The 25,510-nt window shown below is 45.3% G+C and overlaps 1 protein-coding gene across 1 annotated transcript in view; it reads left to right on the top strand.

Annotated features, from left to right (window-relative positions):
• cfap44 (cilia and flagella associated protein 44) overlaps nt 1-25,510 on the top strand; it is a 204,809-nt gene that overhangs the window by 68,183 nt on the left and 111,116 nt on the right. The window contains exons 11-13 of the mRNA XM_080203185.1: nt 10,144-10,243; nt 15,788-15,882; nt 22,137-22,346. Of these exons, the coding sequence (XP_080059311.1) occupies nt 10,144-10,243; nt 15,788-15,882; nt 22,137-22,346 (405 nt within the window). The remainder of the gene's footprint in view (nt 1-10,143; nt 10,244-15,787; nt 15,883-22,136; nt 22,347-25,510) is intronic.

Raw genomic sequence — 25,510 nt, 5'->3', positions numbered from 1 at the left:
ATTTGCCGTTCCCCCAATCTTGGTGTCATCAGCAAATTTCGACACCCTACACTCGGTTCCCTCCTCCAGATCATCTATATAAATGGTAAAAAGCTGAGGCCCCAGCACCGACCCCTGGGGCACTCCACTAGTCACCATCCGCCAATCCGAATAGCACCCGTTGACCCCCACTCTCTGCCTCCTATTTGACAACCAATCCTCTATCCACGCTAACACCCTACCCCCAACTCCATGTCCCTCGACCTTCTGCAATAACCTCTTGTGAGGTACTTTGTCAAACGCCTTCTGAAAATCCAGAAAGACCACATCCACCGGCTCTCCTCTATCCACCGCCCTAGACACATCCTCATAGAACTCCAGTAAATTTGTCAGACACGACTTCCCTTTAATGAAACCGTGCTGCGTCTGCTCTATCAAGCAATTCCCTTCAAGATGCCTCGCAATTTCCTCCTTAATGACGGATTCTAACATTTTGTGTAAGAGCTTATGGGGCCGACCATTCTCTGGCAGTATTCAATCATCCTATTGTTACCCATCTGCTAAGCAACAATGCTGATATACTTCCTGTCCTACCATTTTCTCTTCTACTAATCATAGAATCCCTATGGTGCAGGAGGAGGCCATTCAGCCCATTTAATCTGAATCGACCACATTCCCACCCGGGCACTATTTCTGTAACCCCACATATTTATCCTGCTAATCCCCTGACACTAGGATCAATTTATCATGGTCAATCAACCTAACCCACACATCTTTGGACAGTGGGAGGAAACCAAAACACCCGAAGAAAACCCATGCAGATACAGGGAGAATGAGCAAACTCCACACAGTTATCTGAGACTGGAATTGAATCCAGCTCCCTGGCTCTGTGAGGCAGCAGTGCTAACTACTGTGCCACCATGTCGCCCACTCTTTCCTGTTATGTTTAAATTTTTCTAACAAACCTTTACAGATTACATCAACTTCATTCCTTATATGAATCAAGAAATTAACTGCTTTGGGGGATAAAAAAACTACTAGATTTGCCAAACGCAATTTGCCTTTCTCTGACACAAAAGCATGATAATATGGAAGCTGGAAATCTGAAATAAAAACAGAAAAAGCTGGAAATACTTAGTTGGCCTGGCAGCATCTGTGTCGAGGGAAACAGAATTTTGGACTAGCGACCTCTCATCAGAAACTTTATCTTCATCTAATACAAAGTGGCTGTCCTTGATTAGCTTACCCATTTCTGAATGTTCACTTTTTTTCTTGAGTTATAGATTCTGATTCTTTGCCCACAGCTGAAGTTTCACCGAGTGTATAGTTAGATCTATCCCTCTCTCCCTTTTTGTACCAAAATGATATTTTGGCTGTCTCCTCCAACTTGCATATTTGTTCTTGACACCTTTCATTTGCAGCTAATAGGGTCCAGTGATGTATCTGTCTCAAGTTTCATTAATTCTGTCAGAATTGATTCCTTTTCAATTATTATCTTTTTTTTAAATCCATTTATGAGACATGGGAGTCACTGGCTGCCAGCATTTATTGCCCATTCCTAGTTGCCCAAGGGCAATTGAGAGTCAACCACATTGCTGTGGCCCTGGAGTCACATGTAAGGACAGCAAATTTCTTCCCTAAAGGATTCAGTAATGTGGGTCCAGGTGTTTTTTGTTTGGACAATCAACAATAGTTTTATGGCTATCAGTAGATTCTTAACTCCAGATTTTCTTTTACTCAGATTCAAATTCCACCATCCGCCATGGTAGGATTCAAACCTGGGTCCCCAGAGAATTAACTGACTTTCTGGATTAATAGATTAGTGATAATACCACTCGGCCATTACCTTCTCAGTCAATTATTCCAGTTCCTTTTTCAATCTACCCATTTTGATAGTGGCATCATCACTTGGAAAATCTGATACAAGATGTTTATTTGATATTTATCTCACCACTTTATCCTTCACAATTTCATTCTCTTCATCATATGTATGAGCACACGAATTAGGAGCAGCACTTGGCCATTCAACCCCTTGAGCCTGCTCCACCAGACAGGTTCAACTCTATATTCTGCCTAACCTTGACTCCCTTCTTAGTTAAGAATCTATCTATGTCTGCCTTAAAAATATTCACTGACCCTGAAGTCCCCAATCTACAAGGAAGAAAGTTCCAAAGATTGACAATGTCTGAAGTAAAAAATTCTTCTTATCGGCATCATAAATGGGAGATCCCTTATTTTTAAACTGTGTCCCCTAGATCGAGTCACTCCCATACGGGGAAACATTCTTTCAGCATCCACTCTGTCAAGTCCCCTCAGGATCTTATATATTTCAATAAGATCACCTCTCATTCTTCTAAACTCCAATGGGTACAAGTTCAACTTGCCCAAAATTTCCACGTAGGATAACCCCCTCATCCCTGGAATCAGTCGAATGAACCTTCTTTGAACTGTTTCTATTTATATTCTTCCTTAAATATGGAGACCAAAACTGCGCACAGTATTGTAGATGTGGTCCCACCAGCACAACTGGAGGAAAACATCTCCACTTTTGTATACCATCCCTTTGCAATAAACAACATTTCATTTATCTTCCGAATCACTTGCTGTATCTGCGTTCTAATATTTCCTGATTCAAGTACCAGGACAGACAGATCCCTCTGTTCCTCAAAAGTTCTGCAATCTCCCTTCATTTAAATAACATATTGTTTTTCTATTTTTCCTGCCAAAGTGGACAAGTTCACATTTACCCATTCGCATTGTGCTCTGTCTGCCGAATTTTTGCCCAATCACTTAACCTATCGATGACCATTTGCAATCTCCTTACGTTCTCTTCACAACTTACTTTCCCACCTATCTTTGTGCCAGCAGCTAATTTAGCAACCATATATTTGGTTCCCTCATTCATCTCATTGATAGAAATTGTAAACAGTTGAAATCCCAGCACTGATCCCTATGGCACATCTTGCCAACCGACATAATGGGTATAAGATGAAGGCATGTAAAATTGCCGGCACCGACACATTCCTCCCCGATGAACTCAATGCATTCTATGCAAGTTTTGAACAAGAGGTCAGCAAGAGTACGCTCTCCAACCCAGAAGCCTCGGCTGAACCCGTCTCCAAGGTCGCCATTGCAGATGTCAGAACAGCCTTCTCGAAAGTCAACCCGTGCAAAGCTACTGGCCCGGATGGGGTACCCAGATGAGCACTCAGATCCTGTGTGGACCAACTGGCATCTTTAACCTCTCTTCACAACAGTCTGAAGTCTCTCATTGCTTCAAGAAGACGACCATCATCCCGGCACCAAAGAAAAACCAGGCAGTGTGCTGTAATGACTATTGTCCAGTGCCTGTGACATCCATCATTATGAAGTGCTTCAAAAGGTTAGTCATGGCACAAATCAGTTATGGCCTCCCAGATTGCCTACAGTTCACCTATCACCGCAACAATCCACAGCAGATGCCATTTCCCTGGCCCTACACTCAACCTTGGAATACCTGGATAACAAAGATACTTATGTCAGACTCCTATTTATTCACTCAGCTCAGCCTTCAACACCATTACTCCTACAAAACTCATCTCCAAACTCCATAGCCTGGGCCTCGTCTCCTCCCTCTGTATCTGGATCCTGGACTTAGAATCATAGAATCAGTTTTTGAAAGTTTAAAGTTTATTTATTAGTGTCACAGATAGGCTTACATTAACACTGCAATGAAGTTACTATGAAAATCCTCTAGTTGCTACACTTGGATACATTGAGGGAGAATTTAGCATGGCCAATGCACCTAACCAGCTCATCTTTCAGAAGGTGGGAGGAAACCGGAGCACCCAGAGGAAACCCATGCAGACACATGGGGAGAACGTGCAGACTCCACTCAGACAGTGATCCAAGTCAGGAATTAAACCCAGGTCCCTGACGCTGTGAGGCAGCAGTGCCAACCACTTGCCACCATGCCGCCCAAATCATGCAGCGCAGAAGAGGCCCTTTGGCCGATCGAGTCCACACTGACACATTAAAATCACCTGAACTCCCCCCAATCCTTTCTGCCAGCACTTGGCCTACAGTCCTGAATGTTATGATGTGCCAAGTGCTCATCCAGATACTTTTGTAAAGGATATGAGGCAACCTGCCTCCACCACCCTCCCAGGGTAAAAATTCCAGACTGTCACCACCCTCTAGGTAAAAATGGTTTTCCTCACTGGGCAGCATGGTGGCATAGTGGTTAGCAGTGTTGCCTCATAGTGCCAAGGAACTGGGTTTGATTCCCAGTTTGGGTCACTCTGTGTAGAATTTGCATGTTCTGTCCATGTCTGCGCCAGTTTCCTCCAGGTGGTTAAGTGCATTAGCCAAACCAAATTGCCCCTGAGTGTCCCAGGATGCATAGATTAGAGCGATTAGCAGGGTAAATGTGTGGGGTTATGGGGATGGGGCCTGGCTAAGATTGTTGTCGCTGCAGACTTGATTGGCTGAATGGCCTGTTTCTGCACTGTAGAGATTCTATGATTCTATGGTATCCCTCGAAACCTCTTACCCGTCACCTAGAACTTATGTCCCCTTGTGACTGACCTTTCAACCAAAGGGAATAGCTGCTCCTTATCCACTCTGCCCATGTCTCTCATAATTGTGTACACTTTGATCAGGTCGCCCCGTTGCTCCAACAAAAGCAACCCAAGTCTATCCAACCTCCCTTCATAACTTAAATGTTCCATCCCAGGCAGCATCCTGGTAAATCTCCTCTGCACCCTCTCCAGTGCAATCACATCCTTCCGATAATGTGGCAACCAGAACTGCACACAGTACTCTAGCTGTGGCCTCACCAATGTTCTATACAACTCCAACATGAATTCCCTGCTTTTGTAACTATGCCTTGATTGATAAAGGCAAGTGTCCCATACGCCTTTTTCACCACCCTACTAACATGCCCTTCTGCTTTCAGAGATCTATGGACAAACATGCCGAGGTCCCTTTGTTCCATAGAACTTCCTAGTGTCCTACACTTCATGGAATACTTTCTTGTCAAATTACACCTTCCAAAGTGTATCACTTCACACTTCTCAAGGTTAAATTCCATCTGCCACTTATCTGACCATTTGACCATTCCATCTGTATCTTCTTGTAGGCCAAGACACTCTGCATAACTGTTAACCACCCAGCCAATCTTTGTGTCATCCACAAACTTACTAATTTGACCCCACACGTAGTCATCACTATCATTCATATAAATGATGAATAATAGGGGTCCCAACACAGATCCCTATGGTTTGCCACTAGACACTGGCTTCCAGTCACTAAGCAGCCTTCTGTCATCACCCTCTGTCTCCTATGACTGAACCAATTTTGAATCCGCTTCATCAAATTACCCTGCATCCGATGTGAATTTACCTTCTTTATAAGTCTCCCATCTGGGACCTTGTCAGAGGCTTTACTGAAATCCATATAAGCCACATTGATCCCACGACCGTCATCTATACACCAAATCAAATTTATTAGGCATGATCTCCCTCTGATGAAGCCATGCTGACTATCCCTGATCAAGCTTTGCCTCTCCAAGTGGAGAAAGATTCTCTCCTTCAGAAGTTTCTCACATAGTTTCCTTACCACTGGCATGAGAATCACTGGTCTGTAGTTCCTTGGTTTAGCTCTATAACCCTTAACTAGCGGAACCACATTAGCTGTTCTCCAGTTGTCTGGCACCTTCCCGGTGGCTAGAGAGGAATTAAAAATTTGGATCAGAACCCCTGCAATCTCATTCCCTGCCTCCCTCAGCAGCCTAGGGTATAATTCATCTGGACATGGAGATTTATCCACTTTTATGGCTGCCCACATCTCCAATACTTTGTCCTTCCCTGTGTAAATTTGCTCAAGAACCTGAACCTGCTCTGCCTGAATTCCACATCTCTTAGGTGAGGACAGATGTGAAGTATTCAACATAGTAATGTCCTCTGGATCCATCCACAGATTGCCCCCTTTGTTACTAATGGATGCTACTTCCCAACCCATAGACCTCAATCAGTAAGGATAGACAAGAACACCTCCTCCACGATTATCCTAAAGACCGGTACCCCACAAGGCTGTGTCCTTAGCCCCTTACTATACTACTTATACACCTATAGCTGTGTGGCCAAATTCACTCCAACTTGATTTTCACGTTTGCTGATGATGGGTCAGATCTCAAACAATGACAAGACATGGTACAGGAAAGAGATAGAGGATCTGGTGAACTGGTGCTACGACAACAATCTCCCCCTCAAGTTCAACAAAGCAAAGGAGATAGTCATGGACTTCAGGAAGCATGGTGGAGGACACGCCCCTGCCTACATCAATAGGGATGAAGCGCAAATGGTCAAGAGCTTCAGGTTTCTAGGCGTCCAATCACTGACAATCTGTCGTGGTCCATCCACGCTGATGCTATAGTTAAGAAAGCCCACCAACACCTCTACTTTCTCAGGAGACTAAGGAAATTTGGCATGTCCACTACAACTCTCACCAACTTTTACAAATGCACCATAGAAAGCATTCTTTCTAGTTGTATCACAGCCTGGTATGGCTTCTGCTTTGTGAACGAAGTCCAAACATTCAAACCAGCTCCCATCCATTTGGCACGCAAGTAGTCCTATATTGTAGCTTCACCAGGTTGACATCGCATTTTTAAGTATGCCTGGTGTTATTCCTGGCCCCTTGCACTCTACGTTGAACACAGTTAATCCCCTGGCTTGATGATAATGGTAGCGTGGGCGATAAGCTGGGTCCTGGCCAAATAGCATATGAAGCAAGCAATAGAACTAATGCAATTCAACAAGCAATGGATCAGATCTAAGCTCTGCAGTTCTGATTCATTTAGCTGTGAATGGCAGTGGACAATTAAACAACTCACTCAAGGGGGAGAATCCACAAATATCTCCATTTGTGGAGCCCAGCACATCAATACAAACAATAAGGCTGAAGCAGGGAGATGATGGCCGAGTGTTATTATCATTTGGCTATTAATCCAGAAATTCAACTAATGTCCTGGGGACCTAGGATCAAATCCACAATGACGGATGGTGGAATTTGAATTCAATAAAAAAAATCTGAAATTAAGAATCTGCTGATGACCATGAAGCCATTGTCAATTGTTGGAAAAACCCATCTGGTTCACTAATGTCCATTAGGGAAGGAAATCTGCCGTCTTTATCTGGCCTGGTCTACATGTAACTCCAGACCCACAGCAATTTTGGTTGACTCTCAATTGCCTTCAGGCAACAAGGGATGGGCAATAAATGTTGGCCAGCCAGTGATGTCCACGTCCTAAGCATGAATTAAATCTGGAACACTCTTCAGCCAGAAATGCTGAATGGGTGATCCATTTCTGTCTCCTCTGGAGCCCCCTATCCAATTCAATTCATTCCACTCCACATGATATCAAGATATGGCTGAAGGCACTGTATACTGCAAAGGCTATGGACATTGACAATATTGCAGCAACCGCACTAAAGACTTGTGCCCTAGTACTTGCCGTGTCCCTACCCAAGCTGTTCCAGGAAACCTACAACACTGGCATCTACCTGACAATGTGGAAAATTGCCAAGATATGTCCTATAGACAGGAAACAGGGCAAATCCAACCCAAATTAATTACTACCCATCAATCAACTCTCGATTATCAGTAAAGTGATGGAAGGTAGCATAAACAGCGCTATCAAGTGGCATTTGCTCAGCATGCGCGAATCCGGCACATCATCCACTGTGGGATTTTCCCAGCCCTCCTGTGCTAAAAAATTAGTGCAGCGGGATGGAAGAATCATCTCTCCACATCTTTGTACTGTGGAAGGAGATTGGAGCACCAGGAGGAAACCCATGTAGACATGGGAAGAATGTGCAAACTCCACACAGACAGTCATCCAAGGCTGGAATTGAATGGAATTGAAGAAGCTCGACATCATCCAGCACAAGGCAACCCACTTGATTGCTACCCTTCCACAAACATTCACTACCACTAATGCACAGCGATGGCAGTGTGGACCATCTACAAGATGCTCTGCAGGAAATCACCAAAGTTCTTTCAGCAATATCTCCCAAATCTAGAAGGCCAAGGGCAGCAGATTCCTGGGAACACCATCTCATGGAGGTTCCCCTCCAATTTGCTCACCATCATGACTTGGAAATGTATCGGTGGTGAATCTCTGGAATTCTCTGCCCGTTGAAGTGGTGGAGGCTGCCTCGCTAAATATTTTTAAGAAGCGGGTTGATGGGTTCTTGATAAGAGAGGGGATTAAGGGTTATGGGGAGAGGGCGGGAAAGTGGAACTGAGCCACAACAGATCAGCCATGATCTTATTGAATGGCGGGGCAGGCTCGAAGGGCCAGATGGCCTACTCCTGCTCCTATTTCTTATGTTCTTATGTTCTTATTCCTTCACTGTTGCTGGATCAAAATCCTGTAATTCCCTCCCTCACAGCATTGTGTTTGGACCTACCCCTCATGCCTTCAGTGGTTCAAGAAGTTCACCACTACCTTTTCAAAGACATCTGGGGACTGGGGATAAATGCCCACATCCCCTAAAATGAACTTTTAAGAAGTTACGCCGTACATCATGAGTTTTCATTTTGTGTAGTGGGTCTCCCAGTCTGTCTTAAGTATTCTTTTACTTTCTGTACACTTGTTTGGGGCCTTCTTATTCACCTTGATGTATTCTGTTAGTACCTTTCACATTCCCTTTTAGCTCTTCTCTTTTCACTTCTGCTTAACGCTTCCAATATGCCCCTTTAGTTTTGTGTTTAGTTTTGTTAACTCCCAACTTTATCAAACTTCTCCACATTGGCCACAAATCTAATCAATGACCTCTGATCTATTCTTATTAATCTTAACATTTCTTGTTATTTCTTAACTCTATTATACAGACAGTGAGCACCATCATCAAAACAAATTGTCCTTGGTACAGTTGCAATATTGATCAAAATTAAGAAGGCTATCTCTGCTTCTGTTTTTGCTTCCGCATCTCTTCTGAGAACTTTCCAACTGGGAGTACTAGTTAAGCTGAGTTTCTGTCAATATTGTAACATGTTGCTTCCCCATTCTAATTAGTAACCTTAGCTCTTTGTTATTTCCAGTGGTTTCCAATTGAAACATTCTTTCATTCATTGTCCTCCTTCACCTTTCCCCTTGAGCTCTTTATGATTTGTTTTGCTTTGCTTCTCCATCATCTGCCCTAAAATACATCTTGTTGGTGTGATGTACATGTACCTTTAAAAGGGGGTGTATCTTAAACTGCTGTCCATCACTACCATTATGAGACAGGAAGTGATATATAATCCCATAATTTTGTAGACTAAACACATCAGCAGTCAGAGGTGTCGACATAGCCTCCCAGTTACCATTGATTTGATTTGATTTAGTATTGTCACATGTATTGACATACAATGAAAAGTATTGTTTCTTGCGCGCTATACAGACAAAACATTCCATTCATAGAGAAGGAAACAAGAGAGCGCAGAATGTAGATTTACAGCCATAACTAGGGTGTAGAGAAGCATCAACTTAATGCAAGGTAAGTCCATTCAAAAGTCTGATAGCAGCAGGGAAGAAACTGTTCTTGAGTCGGTTGGTACGTGACCCCAGACTTTTGCATCTTTTTCCCGAAGGAAGAAGGTGGAAGAGAGAATGTCCAGTGTGTGTGAGGTCCTTAATAATACTGGCTGCTTTGCCGAGGCAGTGGGAAGTGGCCGTATATATTGCAGTTTTACCAACAAATAAAGAGTCTACGTTATTGTTATGCTAATTCTTGTTCTTTGATTGGAAAAGATAAACACATTTTCTAGTATTGCTTCCTTTTTAGACTCTTCATTGTAATTATTCTTACCTCTCCTCATTTGTTCTTCTCATTGTGCTCTGCTTATTCCATACCAAGTGACATTCTCCCCCTTCAGAATGTTAATGTAGCTGGGTGGGAGAATTGGTGGGGATAAGGGTGAGGCAGTGTGGTTATTCTTTTGCCCTGTTTCAAACTGATGTTCTTGTTGTTGATGTGAGTTGTGAAACATGCCCAGCACTGACATCTTCTTCACTGACGAGGATCAGATCTATTAAGTGAAGGAAATATTCCATGTGAGCAGTGCACCCTTCACAACTGTTACTTTCACTATTCTTTTTTCCTCAGGTATATTTACAGTTTTTCTGAATCTTTGCAGACCCAAGACCCTGAATGTCTATTTTCATTTCACTCTGGTGCGATCCAGGGCATGGGCCTTTCACCACTCACCTACCTGATGGCGACAACAGCACTTGACCGTAGGTTGACTTCTGAAATAAAATATGACTCCTTGTCGTTTAGTTAGCTTTGTTTTTACACAAAGGATTAATATCTTCTCTTGGACTTGATTGAATTCATTTTAGACATATGAACAATCAAAGAAACAGTAACTAGTCTGATTTGATTTTTTTTCATTAGTTCATGGGATGTGACTACTGGCAAGGCCAGCATTTATTGTCCAGCCCTAAATGCATTGAGAACGTAGTGGTGAGCTACCAAATGAACTATTGCTGTCCATGTGGCATAGGTCTAGACACTGTGCTGTTATGGGGGGAGTTTTGAATTTTGACCCAGTGATAATGAAGAAACTGTAATTAATGTTTCAAGTTGGGATGGTGTACATAATGAAGGGTCATTTTCAGATGGTGGTGTTCCCTTGTTTCTGCTGCCATTGTTCTTCTAGCTGGTAAAGGCTGCTGGTATAGAAGGTGCTGTCAAAGGAGGTTTGGAATGCATCTCGGAAATGGTGCACACTGCTGCCACTATTTGCCAGAGGCTATAGGATCGCTAATGACATAGAAAGAGGCCACTTCGCTGATCAAATACATGCTGGCCTTCCAAGGAATAAACCTAATCTGCCCTGCTCCTCTTGTTCGATCCCCATGGCCCTGCAGGCTTATTTTCTTGAAGTGCCCCTCCAACTTTCTTTTGTAATTTCCCCTGACGAGGGGTCATCCAGACTTGAAACATCTGCTCTATTCTCTCTTCACAGATGTTGTCAGTCCTGCTGAGACTTCAGAGCATTTTCTGTTTGTGTTTCCAATTCCAGCATCCACAATAATTTGCTTTCTCCTTTTGAAATCATTGTTGGAAAGAATTAATACTTAAGTTGATGGATAGGGTGCCAATCAAGTGAGCTGCTTTGTGCTGGGTAGAGCTTCAAAATGAGTTTGAAAAATACTGTTGAATAGATGTGTCAGCAAAATTAAAGCCAGTGGGATTAAAGTGACGATGTCAGCATGGATATGTAATTAGTTAAGGGACAAAGCACACAGAGTAGGGGTGAATAACTGCTTTTCAAGTTGGAGGGAGATGTACAGTTGTGTTCGCTCGGATCAGCATGAGGACTGCTGCTCTTTGTGATATATGTTAATGACCTAAACTTGGGTACACAGGGCATAATTTCAAAATTCAAATTTAAAAACATGATTCAAAAATCTAGTAAAAATGTGAATGGTGTATAGGAGTTTAAGAGACCTTTGACAGCCTGGCCAAGCAATTGACACATGGCAGATGGAATTTAACAGTGAAAAGTGAAGTGATACATTTTTAGTAGGAAGAATGGGGAGGAGAAGTGGTGTGAACTAAACGGTACAATTTTAAAGGAATGCAATAACAGACATAGGCACATAGGAGCAGAAGTAGGCCATTCAGCCTCTCAAACCTGCTCTGTCATGTGGGGATGTATGTATATAAATCTTGGAAGATGGCCAGTCAAGTTAAGATACTTAGAAAGGAGAATAAAGTGCAGTAAGCAAGGATGTTACAATTAATCTTTATGAACCATTGGCTAAGCCTCAGCTGGAGTATTGTGTTCAGTACTAAACACCAGATTTTAGAAAGGGTGGCAAGCTCTTTGAGAGGATGCATAAGAGGTTTACCACTATGGTTGCAGGGATGATGGACTTCAGTTATCTGGAGAGACTGGAGAAGTCTGATGATGTTCCCCCTAGAAAGTTGAGATGAAACTTGTAGAGATGTTCAAAATCCTGATTGGTTTTGATAGAATAAATGAGAAACTGTTTCCAATATCAGAAAGATGAGAACTGAAACTGAAGAACAAAATTAAATGAATACCACTAGAGAGTGGATTTTGGAACCAAGTACAAGCTACTTTATTCAGAACCAAATACAATATTTATTTTCGCCCATGGAATTTCCTTTAGCTTTATCTTTTTCTGTGGAATATTTTCAGTTCTACTATATCCAAACCCTGGCAGCTGACACACCAATACCTGAAACATTTTGCTATTCTCTTCACTATCTGTTTTTCATTCTATAAAGTTAAATATGATCCACTGTTTTCTCTTACACAATTTGCAACATACAAAATTTTGTTAATAATAACCACAGAACTGTGTGATTTTACTTTATAAGGTTTATAAACAGGCTGCATTTGTTGCAGATGAATCGAGCCAATGAAACCAGTGGTGTCGATGGCCATTGCAGGAGAGACCGTGTTTTCAGTTACACCTTTGAATAACACATCCATTATCTTTCCTAACACTAAAGTTATGCTAATGGGTCTGTAGTTCCCTGGATTTGTTTTAATTCCCTTTTTAAATATATCAAGGGCATTGGCTCGCTTTGATTCTCTTTTCTAACAAAGTGTGGCCAGAGCCCTTCCAGGCATAACCTTCATCCTACTAGTGTTTTGGAAGGAAAAGGCTTGTATTCCGACTGACCTTTTGGTGGCAAATAGAACCTGCTCAGACTTTCATTTACATAGAAAACAAATGTAAAGCCAGACAGACAAAATATTGGGGTGAGGTAGGGGGAGGGTTGATCAAAGGCATGATCACCAGATAAGCTTTGAGAAAGCTTTGAAATAATAGATAGTCAAGCATTGGAGTTAAGGAGGACACATAAGGTACCTGAAGGCTCTGCTGCCGCTGTGGGGCTGAGGGAAGCCCAACTCAGAAGAAAGTCATAGAGACTTTGTAGGGGTGGACTATGGGGCTGAAGAAGATTGCCAATGAAGGGTGACATTGAAGTAAGGGAGAGATTTAAAGAGATGGACAAGAGGGTGAGGGTGATGGGTCAGCGGGATTGAATGTGAGATAGGATAAATGCAACAGAGTTTACAGAGAGTGATAGGATGGAAGATTAGAAAGTAGAATACAACCATATCTGAAGGAGATAAAAGATGAAGGTCTCACTGGTAGAGGAGAGACATGGTGCCTTACATTTGGTCTCAATTGAGGCTGAGATTGTTAACAATCTGATTCAGACTTTGAGTTTCGCAGATGAATATGATGGCTTTTACATTCCCATTGCTGAACTGGAGGCGATTAAGCTTGTTCAAGAATTTATAAAGACAGTCTGACATCCAGGAGATCAAGAGAGCTGATAGAGTAGTAGAACTGGTTGCCACTGATGTGCTTTTGGAAGCTGAGAGCGTGCTTGCAATGATGTCACTGATGGCCACTATGTAAAGGAGGAAGCCAACCATAGATATTTGGGGAACTGCTGAGGCGAAGGCTCAGCAATGGAAGGGGAAGCCTTTCCTTGCATGTGATCATCTTGAGATTAAGTAAATAGCTTACAACCGTGTGACAGTTATCCCAAAGAGCTGGACACTGAAGAAAAGACTGAAGGATGCCACAGTTAGCTATATTGACCTCTGGAAAAAAATAGCCAGAGAGAGAAAAAGACCATGGCCACAGCCACAGAGTATTTAATTAATGACTATACTTACTGCACTGGAGGGAATTAAACAGGGAGTTAAGGACAGGTGGACACAGAGTTGGAAAGCAATGATGCTTTCAAGCAGCTTTGATAGGAAGTGAAGCTGACAATAGGACAGTGATGAGCAAGGAATGAAGATTTGATGGCAGGCAGGTTTGAATTGACAATGATGGTGGACAGGAGAGGAGAGGGCCAATGCTTGTGATGAAGGGAACCATTGGCAATGACAGAGTTAGCATGGGTACCAGGATGTTGAGTGATCAGAAAAGGTGATTGATGAAAAACCCTGAGATAAAGCCAGTTAATGCTGATGCTGAAACCCGTAACATAAACAGAAAATGCTGGAAAATCTCAGCATAAGTGACAGCATTGTAGAGAGAGAATAGAGGCAACGTATTGAGTCTGGATGAGCTCAAAGCTCTTTATTGCTCCCATTCTGCTATCTCATATTTTGCCACCATTAGCACTATTCATCCCTTAGTAGCACCATTAACACTCCCTTTCGTCTTATGCCCATGACAAATTTGTCCATATCTCCTTTGCCTCAACCTATCTCTGTTCTTTTATTCTGTCCACCTCTTCCACCCCCTTTCCCACTGCATAATTCTATACATTATTACCTTTCTTTAGTTCTGTAGCACCATGGAATCCCTATGGTACAGAAAAAGATGATTTGGTCCATTGTTTTGGCACCAACTCTCCAAAACTGCATCTAGCCCAGGCCAACTCCTCTGCCCTAACTCTATAACCTATGCATTTACTATGGCTAATCCCTCTACAGATCTTTGGAAACTAAGGGGCCATTTAGCACAGCCAATCCATCTAAACTGCACATCTTTGCACTGTGGCGGAAAATCAGAGCTACTGGAGGAAACCCAAGTAGACACGGGAGAATGTGTATACATCGCACAGACAGTCATCCAAGGCTAGAATCAAACCCAGATCTCTGGTGCTGTGAAGGAGCAGTGCTAAACAGTGTGCCACTGTGGGTCATTTAAATCTGGGGGCTGGGGGGTTAGTAAAACTAAACTGCTGGGTTACGTTTTTATTCCTTTATCCACCTGCACTCACACCTTCAGAAGATTATCTATTTGCCTTGTCTATCGTTAGCATCTTTCCAGTGTGTGTGCACTCCCATCCCTTACCCTTCTCCACCCCAACTTGTTCTGGCATCTGTTTCCCCATTCTGCTAGTTAGCATTCATCCTCCTGAAGTTTTTTTTATTCACTTACAGAATGTATGTGTCGCTGGGTAGGCCAGCATTTATTGCCCATCTCGATTTGCTCTCGAGTAGGTGGTGGTGAGCTGCTGCCTTGAACCACTGGAATCCCTGAGGCGTAGGTACACTTACAGTACTGTTGGGAATGAATTTCCAGGATTTTGATCCATTGACAATGAAAAGATGGCAGTAGATGGTATAAGGATGATAGGGGAGTCCAGAACCAGGGGTCACAGTCTGAGGATATGGGTAATAACAGGACTGAAATAAAGAGAAATTTCTCCATCCAGAGAGTGGTCAGCCTGTGGAATTCACTACTACAGAAAACAGTTGAGGCCAAAAAGGAGTTAGATATAACTCTTGGGGGAAGAAGGGATTAAAAAAATGGGAGTAAAGTGGGATTAGGCTGTTGAGTTGGATGATCAGCCAAAGTCATGCTGAATGGCAGAGCAGACTCGAAGATCCAACTGGCCTATTCCTGCCTCTATTTTCTATATTTCTGTGCTATACTTCCAAGGCAGAATGGTGAGTTACTTGGAGGTGAACCTCATGGTGGTGGTATTCCAGGCATCTGCTGCCGTTATCCTTCTAGATGGTAACTGTCGTGGGTTTGGAAGATGCTGCCTAAGGAACCTTAGTGAGTTCCTACAGTTCATGTGGTAGATGGTCCATACTCCTTCCACTCCTCTGTTGTTAAACTCCCTATTATTATGTTAGTAGCTGATCTTCATTTTAAATGTATGAAATGTGTGCAAGTCTTTTTTATAAACATTGGTGTGAAAATGAGGGTTGATTCAAGTACTTAGTTTTCTTGATGTCAGAACTGGCAGTTGGTGAGAATTATGTTTGTCAATCTTCAGCTTCTCATGGTTTTCTTCTTCCTTGACAATTTCAGGCACAGTGCGCATCTACGACTTTGTGCAAAATAAAACAATGGCCATCGTGAAATACAGTCAAGGTGGAACAGCACTAGTCTGGGCACCTCTTGCGGTATGTGTGATCTCACTACAGTTGATTGTTACTGCAACCTCTAAGAGAACAGGGAGCCTTCTCATGTTTAAAGATGGGAGATGGTGAAGAATTTGGCAAGAATGCACTGGTTGTGAGGCCCATGGCTGCAACTCTGACAGATTCCAGGTGCGTGCCTGGAAAACATAGCTGAAATTTGTATAAGGGGCACTCAAAATGGGGCAGATTTTCAACTTGGAACCTTGGATTGGAGCCAGTCGCTTGTTAAAGATCATTAATTTTAGCGAAAATCAAATGTCTTTTATCTCTTTATATTTTCTTAACTTTCTCTCACCAGATTTTTTTTTCTCTCTGTTTCCTCTCTCCATCTTTCTCAAAGGAATATATTCAATAGCTTTTGAAACTTGGCATGGAGATCAGAGTGAGGGATTAGCAGCATCAGTTTCAACACAGGCTGTACACAAATTTTAGGCTGCCTGCTGTTTTTAAATTACTTCAGCATCCAGCCAGCACTAAATGTGCTGATAACTGACTGGGAGTCAATATTGTAAATGCCAAGCATCAGTTAAAGCTAGTCAGTACCTCTTCAAAGCAAGGTGTATTGTGGTTGAAGCAGATGATGGTAATCCTGCAGGAGCTGAATCTGGCCTGGGAAATGGCACAACATGGGAGAGAGTGAGCTGTAAGGTTCCCACCCACTGCACTGGAGATGAAGCCTGGGAGAAGAGGTGCACAAGTTGCCAAATGACCAGATCTGGTCGCTTGGGGAGTTCCAGATTCAAACCAATGCCTCCTTTCATGGAGCAGCTGAAGGAAAATGAAATTACATTTAAGTTGAAAGTGGCAAATGTCACTGAAGAATGGAAATCTCTGAGATGAGGAAATCTGAGCAACCGGTGAACTGGTCTCATGGATGTGTGACCTTGGGATTCCCTGGATGTATCTGAGGAGAGTGATGGAACTCCTGCTCTGCCACGTTTATCTACTCTTGCAGGAAGTTGCAGGAAATTCCCACCAGGAGTTGAGGATGAGAGTCAGAGTTCAGTTGACTGTAACTGTTGTTGCATTGGTCTTATTGTTGTTTCTATGATATTTGAAGGCATATTGGCATTTCAACAATCTGCAGTGCGTTATATCAATTAGCAGAAATCAAACTGGAGTAATGCAACCGTACAAAGCTTTAACTGGGAGAAACTGCTTACATTCTGGGTAGAGCCTGCCCATGTGAGGATATTTAATTTTAGGAGATTTTTCTCCAAATAAGGTTTAATTTGGAGTTTGTTGGAGATTACTATTGAAATTAAATCCTGCCATATTATTTGGGCAACATAGTGATACAGTGGTTCCTCACAGCACCTGGGACCCGGATTCAATTTCAGCCTTGGGTGACTGTGTGGAGTTTGCACATTCTCCCACTGACTGCGTGGGTTTCCTCCCGGTGCTCTGGTTTCCTCCCATGCTCGAAAAGTGTGCAGGTTAGGTGAATTAGCCTTGCTAAATTAGTGTTTAGGAGGATTAGTGAGCTGAATACATGGGGTTACAGGGATAGGGCCTGCTTGTGATAGTTGTTGGTGCAGGCTCAATGAGCTAAATGGCCTTCTTCTGCACTGTAGGGATTCTATGATTCAGAACAATGCTGGCTGCAGCCTGAGCTTTCATGGTGACAAGCTGAGATTGAGTAACATCAGACTGAGCTTCCACAGCAGGCACTCATTAACTGGGTGAATGCTGTTTTTGCTACAATGAAGCTGAGACCTTGGCCATCAGGCACTGCATCACGGTCAATTCTACAAATATGCTACCAAAGATAGTCACCCATTCTATGTTAGAAAGGATGGGCTCCAAAGTTTATGTAAACCACTGTGAGAATATGGTTCTAGACTCCTCTGTGTTTCTTGACATTAAGGGCCCGATTTTGCCATTTTGATTGTAAGCGCTGGGTGGACTTCATTCTGGGAGTGTTTCACTTCCGGCTTTTAGACCCATTCTCCAGCACCCTCACTGAAGAAATATCAGCGATTCTGAATTGTGCTGCACAAGCTTGTGGGTGGGGCTTATCACACCCGAAACCCGGCTGCTCCAATCGGCGCCTCCAACTGTGCATGCGCAGAAAGAAAAATGGCAGAATAATGATCTCCTACTACATCCCTCCCAGGCCAGATAATGCCTTCCCCAGCCCCACAGACATTGACCCACCCCACAACATTACTGACCCCCTTATCCCCTCACCTCCCTGCCACCCAGACAGATTGTGGCCCCCTCCTCCCCTTCCCCCCAACGATCTCAGACTGAGTGGCAAAGGACTCCCCCCTTCCTCCTCACTCATCTCAGGCAGAGAGAACCACCTTCCACCCTACAGATATCAGGCAGGGTGATCCTGCCTGATCCTCACCCCCCCGTCCCGGATCTTCCCGCACAAGGCCCCCATCTCCACTGGACTCCAGTGGCTATGTGCCTCCCTCCCTCCAGCACATCGGCAAGTGCCCACTTGCCTTCCCCTCAATGCTAACAAGCAAACTGTATGGAATTTGCTGGAATGCACTGCCAACTTGTCTGCAGCTGATCTGCTCTAATGAGGGGCAGCGCCATTAAAAACACAAGATTGGACAGGCAGGCAGGCACCACCCCCACCCCCGCCCCGCCCCGACCCGATTCTCTGAGGGCGAACTAGGGTGGCTGCTGGATGCAGCAGTGCATCCCCCACTGGAGGACACAGACTGAGGGGAAGCTGCCTCAGTTACAGCCAGAACACTAGCCCCGCCGAACCGGCAGCAGTGCCGGATAAAAGTCAGTTACTCCATCCGTGCATCAAGGGTGAGTGCGGAATCCCATCTTGCATCTTCCCCCAGATCTCCTCTAGATCTTCCCATTCCCAGCACCCTGCATGTTTCCAGCTCCTGACCCCCAAGCACCTCCTCCCTACTCCCCAAGAACCTCACTGCGCTTGCCCTTTAACAGCCACCACCTGATGCGCTGCAAGAGTCACGCCATCATTTCATTCATGGCTCCTTCTGTCTCCACAGGAGAAGGCCAAGCACAACACCCATGAGAGGGCGAAGGCAGGGGTGGTGAGCCAGACCTCTGGGTCCTCATCCCCTTTGAGGAGCAGGCACTGGAGCTCTCCAGAGAAGGGAGATGAGGGCTCCAGTGTGGGCTGGATTCAAGACATGAGCACCTGTCATTTCTTCAATCGCTTTGAGGCAACTTCTCAGAGGCACAAATTTCGGGTGCAAAGGACAAGGTTTAAAGGAGATGTACAAGGCATGTTTATTTGCACAGAGAAGGTAGTGGGTTCCTGGAACCTGCTGCGGGGAGATTGTGGATGCAGATACAATAGTGACCTTTAAGGGGCATCTCTACAGCTATGTGAATGGGATGGGAACAGAGGCATATGGTCCTCGGAAGGATAGGGGGTTACAAATCAGATGGGCAGACTGGTCACTACAGGCTTAGAGGGCCGAAGGGCCTGTTGCTGTGATGTAATTTTCTTGGTTCTTTGTTCTGTGTTTATCATGTGAATCATGTGTTTGGCATCCTGGATTCCTCAAGGGAGTCCTATGTTGAAGGGACAGATCGGACACCCTGGGGCCTTCTGGACTACAGACTCCAGCTACAGTCCCCACCCCTCCTGGTCCAGACAGTTTGGATGAGTCCTCAGAGGATATGGGTGAAGGAACCTCTGAGGGTGGCACCATTTTGGTATCAGCTGCCACCTCACAACTCACCACCCCAGATACTAAAATGTTGGTGGGTCCAGTTAGTGTTGAGGCTTCTGGGTCACTCTCTGGTGAGCACGACACATCTGATAATGTATATCGAGTGGTGGAGGGAACATCCGAGGCCTCTGGCATGCAGGAGCCTGCCGGAAGCGAGACTCAGCTGGTCCCAGGCTGCATGCTGGGCCTCTGAGATCACTCTTCCCTCAGCTGCTGGAGATACAGCAACAGAGCCAGTGAATGCAGGAAGGGCTGATAGCCACACTAGGCCAACTGTGAGGCTGTTGGGAAGAGTCCCAAAGCTTTCAGGTGGATCAGCTATTGTCTGTCTTGCATGTTTCCCACGCCAACACTGCCAGGGTGCTGTCTGCAGTGGAAAGCCTGGGGCAGGGAATCCTCACATGAATGGCAGGTTCCAAACATGGCCGAGTCACAGAAGGCTACAGTAGACTTGTAGAGGGCCGTGGCCGAGTCACAGCGGGCCACAGCTGAGGAACTGAACAGGCTTCTCAAGATTCTGTGGCCCATGACTGAGAGGCTCAAGAACTTGCAGAAGACCTGCAGGACACACAGCGCTGAGACACAGTGGACTATGGCAGCAGCTGTTGAGAATGTGACCTAGTCTCAGAGGGTCACATCTGAGGGGTTGCAGATTATGGCCCAGTCTCAGAGGGCCACAGCTGAGGGCTTGCAGAGCACAGTCCAGCCTCAGAGGGCCATGGCTGAGGGCTTGCAGAACATGGCCAAGTCTCAGAGAGCACTTGCTGCGGCCATTGAGAGGTGGCCCTGGACTCAACTGACCATTGCAGAGGGCCCAACCACCATGGGTAGGACGCAGGTGGTCCTCCAGGATTGGCAGTGCCAGGTGACGCCAGAGCTTCTGGAGCTCATTGCAGAAGCACCACCATTCTATGAAGTCACTCAGGGATCAACAAGCAAAAGGACTCGAGCCCATGCCAGGAGACTGTGGCTACACTTCCTGACTCCCTCCTTCCTGCCACCGGGGCATCTCAAGGGCACGGGCCAAAGAGAATGTCATGGAAACATCCCAAACACCTGGAAGCAGGCCAGGGCCATCAGGTCCAAGGCCTCCAGAGGATGCCCGTCATGCACATCACAGGCCACGGGGCGAGGTAGGCAGCTGCCCCCTCCAGCTCCGACGTACATTCTGGGGAGTCACTATGTAATGGTCAGCCACGTAAGGTTAGGAAGTTGCAGCTGCACTGAGATGGCACAGGTGAAGGGCTGCACTAGTTAGAAAGATATTTAAGCACCTTAACGTTTTCTGTTTACAAGTTTTTATGTTAGAACATCTTATTTAAACACCTTCATTGTAAATAAACGTTTTTTTCACCACCCACCTGTGACTCATTTCTCTTGATTATGAATCCTTTTCCATTTATGATTGCCTGAGGGATGCTTCATGTTGATGTTGGTTTGGGAGGCCCCTCAATGCTATTACTGAGAAAAGAATGGCATTGGTTCCCCAGACCCCACGAGTGTTCCGCTTCCATCCCCCACTCCACCTGCCCCAGGGCTCTGTATGGGGCTTTCAGATCCACTACACAGACGTGGGCCCAGGTGCCAATGTGCATGCGGAGCTCAGGTAGGAGTCAGACTAGTTTGCACCAGGGCATCATCATAATGGTGCTTAGCGAGTTGTCATCAACCTGCTGCCTGCCAAAAAACTCACTACCACAAAGTACCCAGATCTACCACTGACAGGATATAGAAGAAATTTGGGAATGGGGTGGAGAGATGGAACCCACAGGCACAAACCCCTAGCGAGTGAACTGCCTGGGTGTCAGAGCCCCTCTTTCCACCCTTGCATTGCCTCATTTCGGCTGCCAGTCCTCGAGCATCTAGTTGGTTTTCCTCGACATGCTTCCTCATTTTCCTCCTCTTCCTCCTCCTCCTACTGGTCATTCTCCCCAGCGACGGCTGACTGGTCAGCCTCCACGCCCTCCTCCTCCTCCAGGAGATCACCTCTCTGAAGGGCCAGATTGTGCAAGGCAGACCACAATGCGGGAATAGATCACTGGGCTGTACTGGAGGGCCCTGCCAGATTGATCCAGGCACCAGAATCTCATCCTGAGGAGCCCAGTGCACCTCTCCATTATCGCGCGGGTAGCTACATGGGCCTCATTATAGCAGGTCTCCATCTCAGACACAGGCCTCCACCCAGGCATTATCAGCCATGTCCGAAGTGGGTAACCCATATCATCCATGACCCAACCACATAGCCTGGGCTTTTCCTTGAATGCCTCTGGTATGTCCAAGCTCCTGACAATGAAGCTGTCATGCACACTGCCTGGATGTCTGGTACAGATGTGCATAATGGTCATATTATAGGCATAGTGTTGGCCGATCTCTCAGCCAAGGCTATGATACAGCTTGATATTTATTGTACTGTTGCATAGTTCTGTTGCCAATCACCAATCAAAACAGCTCTTGTAATTGTAATTGATTTTTCCCTCTTACCAGCAAGTTTAAAGCGCTGATTTTAGTCCTGTATTTTTGTTCAATTTATGTGGAATTTAAAAATTGTTTTTTTTGCAGCTCTACCGAAAGGGAAACATGATTGCTGTAGGCTTTGAAGATGGTGTTATCCGCATCTTGGAAATATATAACCCTAAAGGCCTTGCTCACATTGCTGGCCGAACAGAAGTTGGTGAGGTTGAGATTCGACTCAAACAAGCCTTGAAGCCCCACACAGCAGCTGTCACTGCTATTGCTTATGAATATAGCGGAGAAATGCTTGCAACAGGTGTAAGTATGTACAATAGGCACATTTAAAGGACATTGATCTATCCTCTGGACCTGAGCTATTCTACCCATCTGCCCAACTGCTGTCCTGACTGACTTGATTCTTCCATGTTACCTCCTCCTATGGCCCCCATGAGGCACTGCATCTTCATTGCTGTGATGCACTGGAGCACTGACACTGTCACTGGCAGGGAGCTGCAGGCTTCCTCCACTCTTTGCCTGGGCTTCTGTTCTGCAAAAGATAAAACAAGTCTTAAATGCCCTCTCATGGAATGAGCTATCACACTGACGTACCCATGAACTATTGGGACATCCTGCAAATTGCATTCAGCAGGGAGACAGTAGTATAGTGGTAATGTCACTGGGCTAGTAATGGAAGTTGGTGGAATTTAAATTCAATTAATAAATCTGGAATTAAAAGCTACCCTTAATAATGCTGACCACAAAACTTGTCATCGATTGTTGTGAAAAGTCATCTGGTTCACTAATGTCCTACAAAGAACAAAGAACAACACAGCACGGGAAACAGGCCCTTTGGCCCAACGAGCCCGCGCCGCCATCTTAACAGTGTATTTTTCCTACACCTCCCTTGACCCGTGTCTATGCTTATGGTACCCCCAATGGAAACCAGATTCAGGGGAAAATAATTTAGGGACAATTTGTTACACCAGTCAGCCTAAGAGCACATCTTTGGGGTGTGGGAGGAAACCAGAGCACCCGGAGAAAACCCACGCAACCACAGTGAGAATGCGCAAACTCCCACAGACACTGGCCCAAATCCATGTATCTGCACAGCTAGCAGTGATAGTCACTGAGCTGTTGTGGTGCCCATCTGCTGGTCCAGTTTTAAGCATACACAAACGACGTGAAGTACTAGGTCACTCTCGAAACACCCAAGAGCAGCCCATGCACAACCCACCGTGTGCATGCCCCTCGTTAGACAACAAGGTGGACTGACGCACCTGTGGATAAAAGAGACAAAACATCAACACATGTAGCATTAGATTTCCAGGAACGTCCCAAGGTTCTGACCCTTATTTAAAACTGTCTCCTATAACCCTCCATCCCTGTTTCGCTCGTGCATATCTAAGTAAACCTTAAGCAAGTCCAGTGTGCCTGCCTCCACCACCTTACTTGGTAGTGCATTCCATACCCCCACGACCCTCTGTGTGAAAAATCTCCCTCTAGCATCCAAATTATACTTCTCCCCCCTCACCCTAAGCTCGTGGCCCCTCGTGATATTTGTCTCCAATCTAGGAAAAAGCTTGCCACTGTTTACTCTATTTATACCCTTCATTATTTTATACACCTCTATCAGATCCCCCCTTAATCTCCGTCTTTCTAAGGAAAAGAGCCCCAGTTTACCCAATCTTTCCTCATAACCCAGTCCTTCCATACCAGGCAGCATCCTGGTAAACCTCCTCTGCATCCTCCATGTCCTTCCGGTAGTGAGGTGACCAGAACTGGACGCAGTACTCCAAATGGGGTCTAACCAACGTTCTGTACAACTGTAGCATTCAACGCCAGCTCTTATACAAAATGTTAGAATCCGTCATTAAGGAGGAAATTGCGAGGCATCTTGAAGGGAATTGCTTGATAGAGCAGACGCAGCACGGTTTCATTAAAGGGAAGTCATGTCTGACAAATTTACTGGAGTTCTATGAGGATGTGTCTAGGGCAGTGGATAGAGGAGAGCCGGTGGATGTAGTCTTTCTGGATTTTCAGAAGGCGTTTGACAAAGTACCTCACAAGAGGTTATTGCAGAAGGTCGAGGGACATGGAGTTGGGGGTAGGGTGTTAGCGTGGATAGAGGGTTGGTTGTCAAATAGGAGGCAGAGAGTGGGGGTCAACGGGTGCTATTCGGATTGGCGGATGGTGACTAGTGGAGTGCCCCAGGGGTCGGTGCTGGGGCCTCAGCTTTTTACCATTTGTATAGATGATCTGGAGGAGGGAACCGAGTGTAGGGTGTCGAAATTTGCTGATGACACCAAGATTGGGGGAACGGCAAATTGTGCAGAGGGTGTGGAGAGTCTGCAGAAGGATCTAGATAGGCTGGGCGAATGGGCCAGGAAATGGCAAATGGAATTTAATGTTGGCAAGTGTGAGGTGATCCACTTTGGTAGGAATAATGGTAGGAAGGACTATTACTTACGTGGCGAAAAACTGCAGCAGGCGACGGTGCAGAGGGACCTCGGGGTCCTTGTGCATGAGTCGCAAAAACCCAGCCTGCAGGTGCAGCAGGTGGTCAGGAAGGCGAATGGGATGCTGGCCTTCATAGCGAGGGGGATTGAATATAAAAGTAGGCAGGTCTTGCTGCAGCTGTATAGGGCACTGGTGAGGCCGCAGCTGGAGTACTGTGTGCAGTTTTGGGCGCCGCACCTGCGCAAAGATATTTTGGCCTTGGAGGGAGTGCAGAGGAGGTTTACTAGGCTGATGCCAGAGTTGAGGGGGTTGAGCTATGAGGAGAGGCTGAATAAACTAGGCTTGTACTCGTTAGAGTTTAGAAGAATGAGGGGAGATCTCATTGAGACATATAAGATGATGAATGGGATGGATAGGATAGAGGTGGAGAGACTCTTCCCGCTCAAAAAAGACAGTAGGACTAGGGGGCACAGCCTCAAGATAAAGGGGGTGCGGTTTAGAACGGAGTTGAGGAGGAACTTCTTCACTCAAAGGGTGGTGAATCTCTGGAATTCTCTGCCCGTTGAAGTGGTGGAGGCTGCCTCCCTAAATATTTTTAAGACGCGGGTTGATGGGTTTTTGATAAGAGAGGGGATTAAGGGTTATGGGGAGAGGGCGGGAAAGTGGAACTGAGCCACGACAGATCAGCCATGATCTTATTGAATGGCGGGGCAGGCTCGAAGGGCTAGATGGCCTACTCCTGCTCCTATTTCTTATGTTCTTATGTTCTTAAAGGCTAGCGTACCGGAAGCTTTCTTCGCAACCTTCTCCACCTGAGTTGCCACCTTCAGAGACTTGTGCACTTGCACTCCCAGGTCCCTCTGCATTTCTATACTCTTAATAGGTCTACCCTTTATCATGTAACGCCTCCCTACATTATTCCTTCCAAAATGCATCACCTCACATTTATCAGGATTAAATTCCATCTGCCATTTATCTGCCCAATATACCAGCCTATCTATATCCTGCTGTGTCACCTGACACTC

Source organism: Carcharhinus amblyrhynchos, chromosome 15 (assembly GCF_965287045.1).
Source record: "Carcharhinus amblyrhynchos chromosome 15, sCarAmb.v2.hapA, whole genome shotgun sequence".
NCBI lineage: Eukaryota > Metazoa > Chordata > Chondrichthyes > Carcharhiniformes > Carcharhinidae > Carcharhinus > Carcharhinus amblyrhynchos.
Note: the sequence above shows the minus strand (reverse complement) of the source record. Positions and strands in the feature narration are given on the sequence as shown.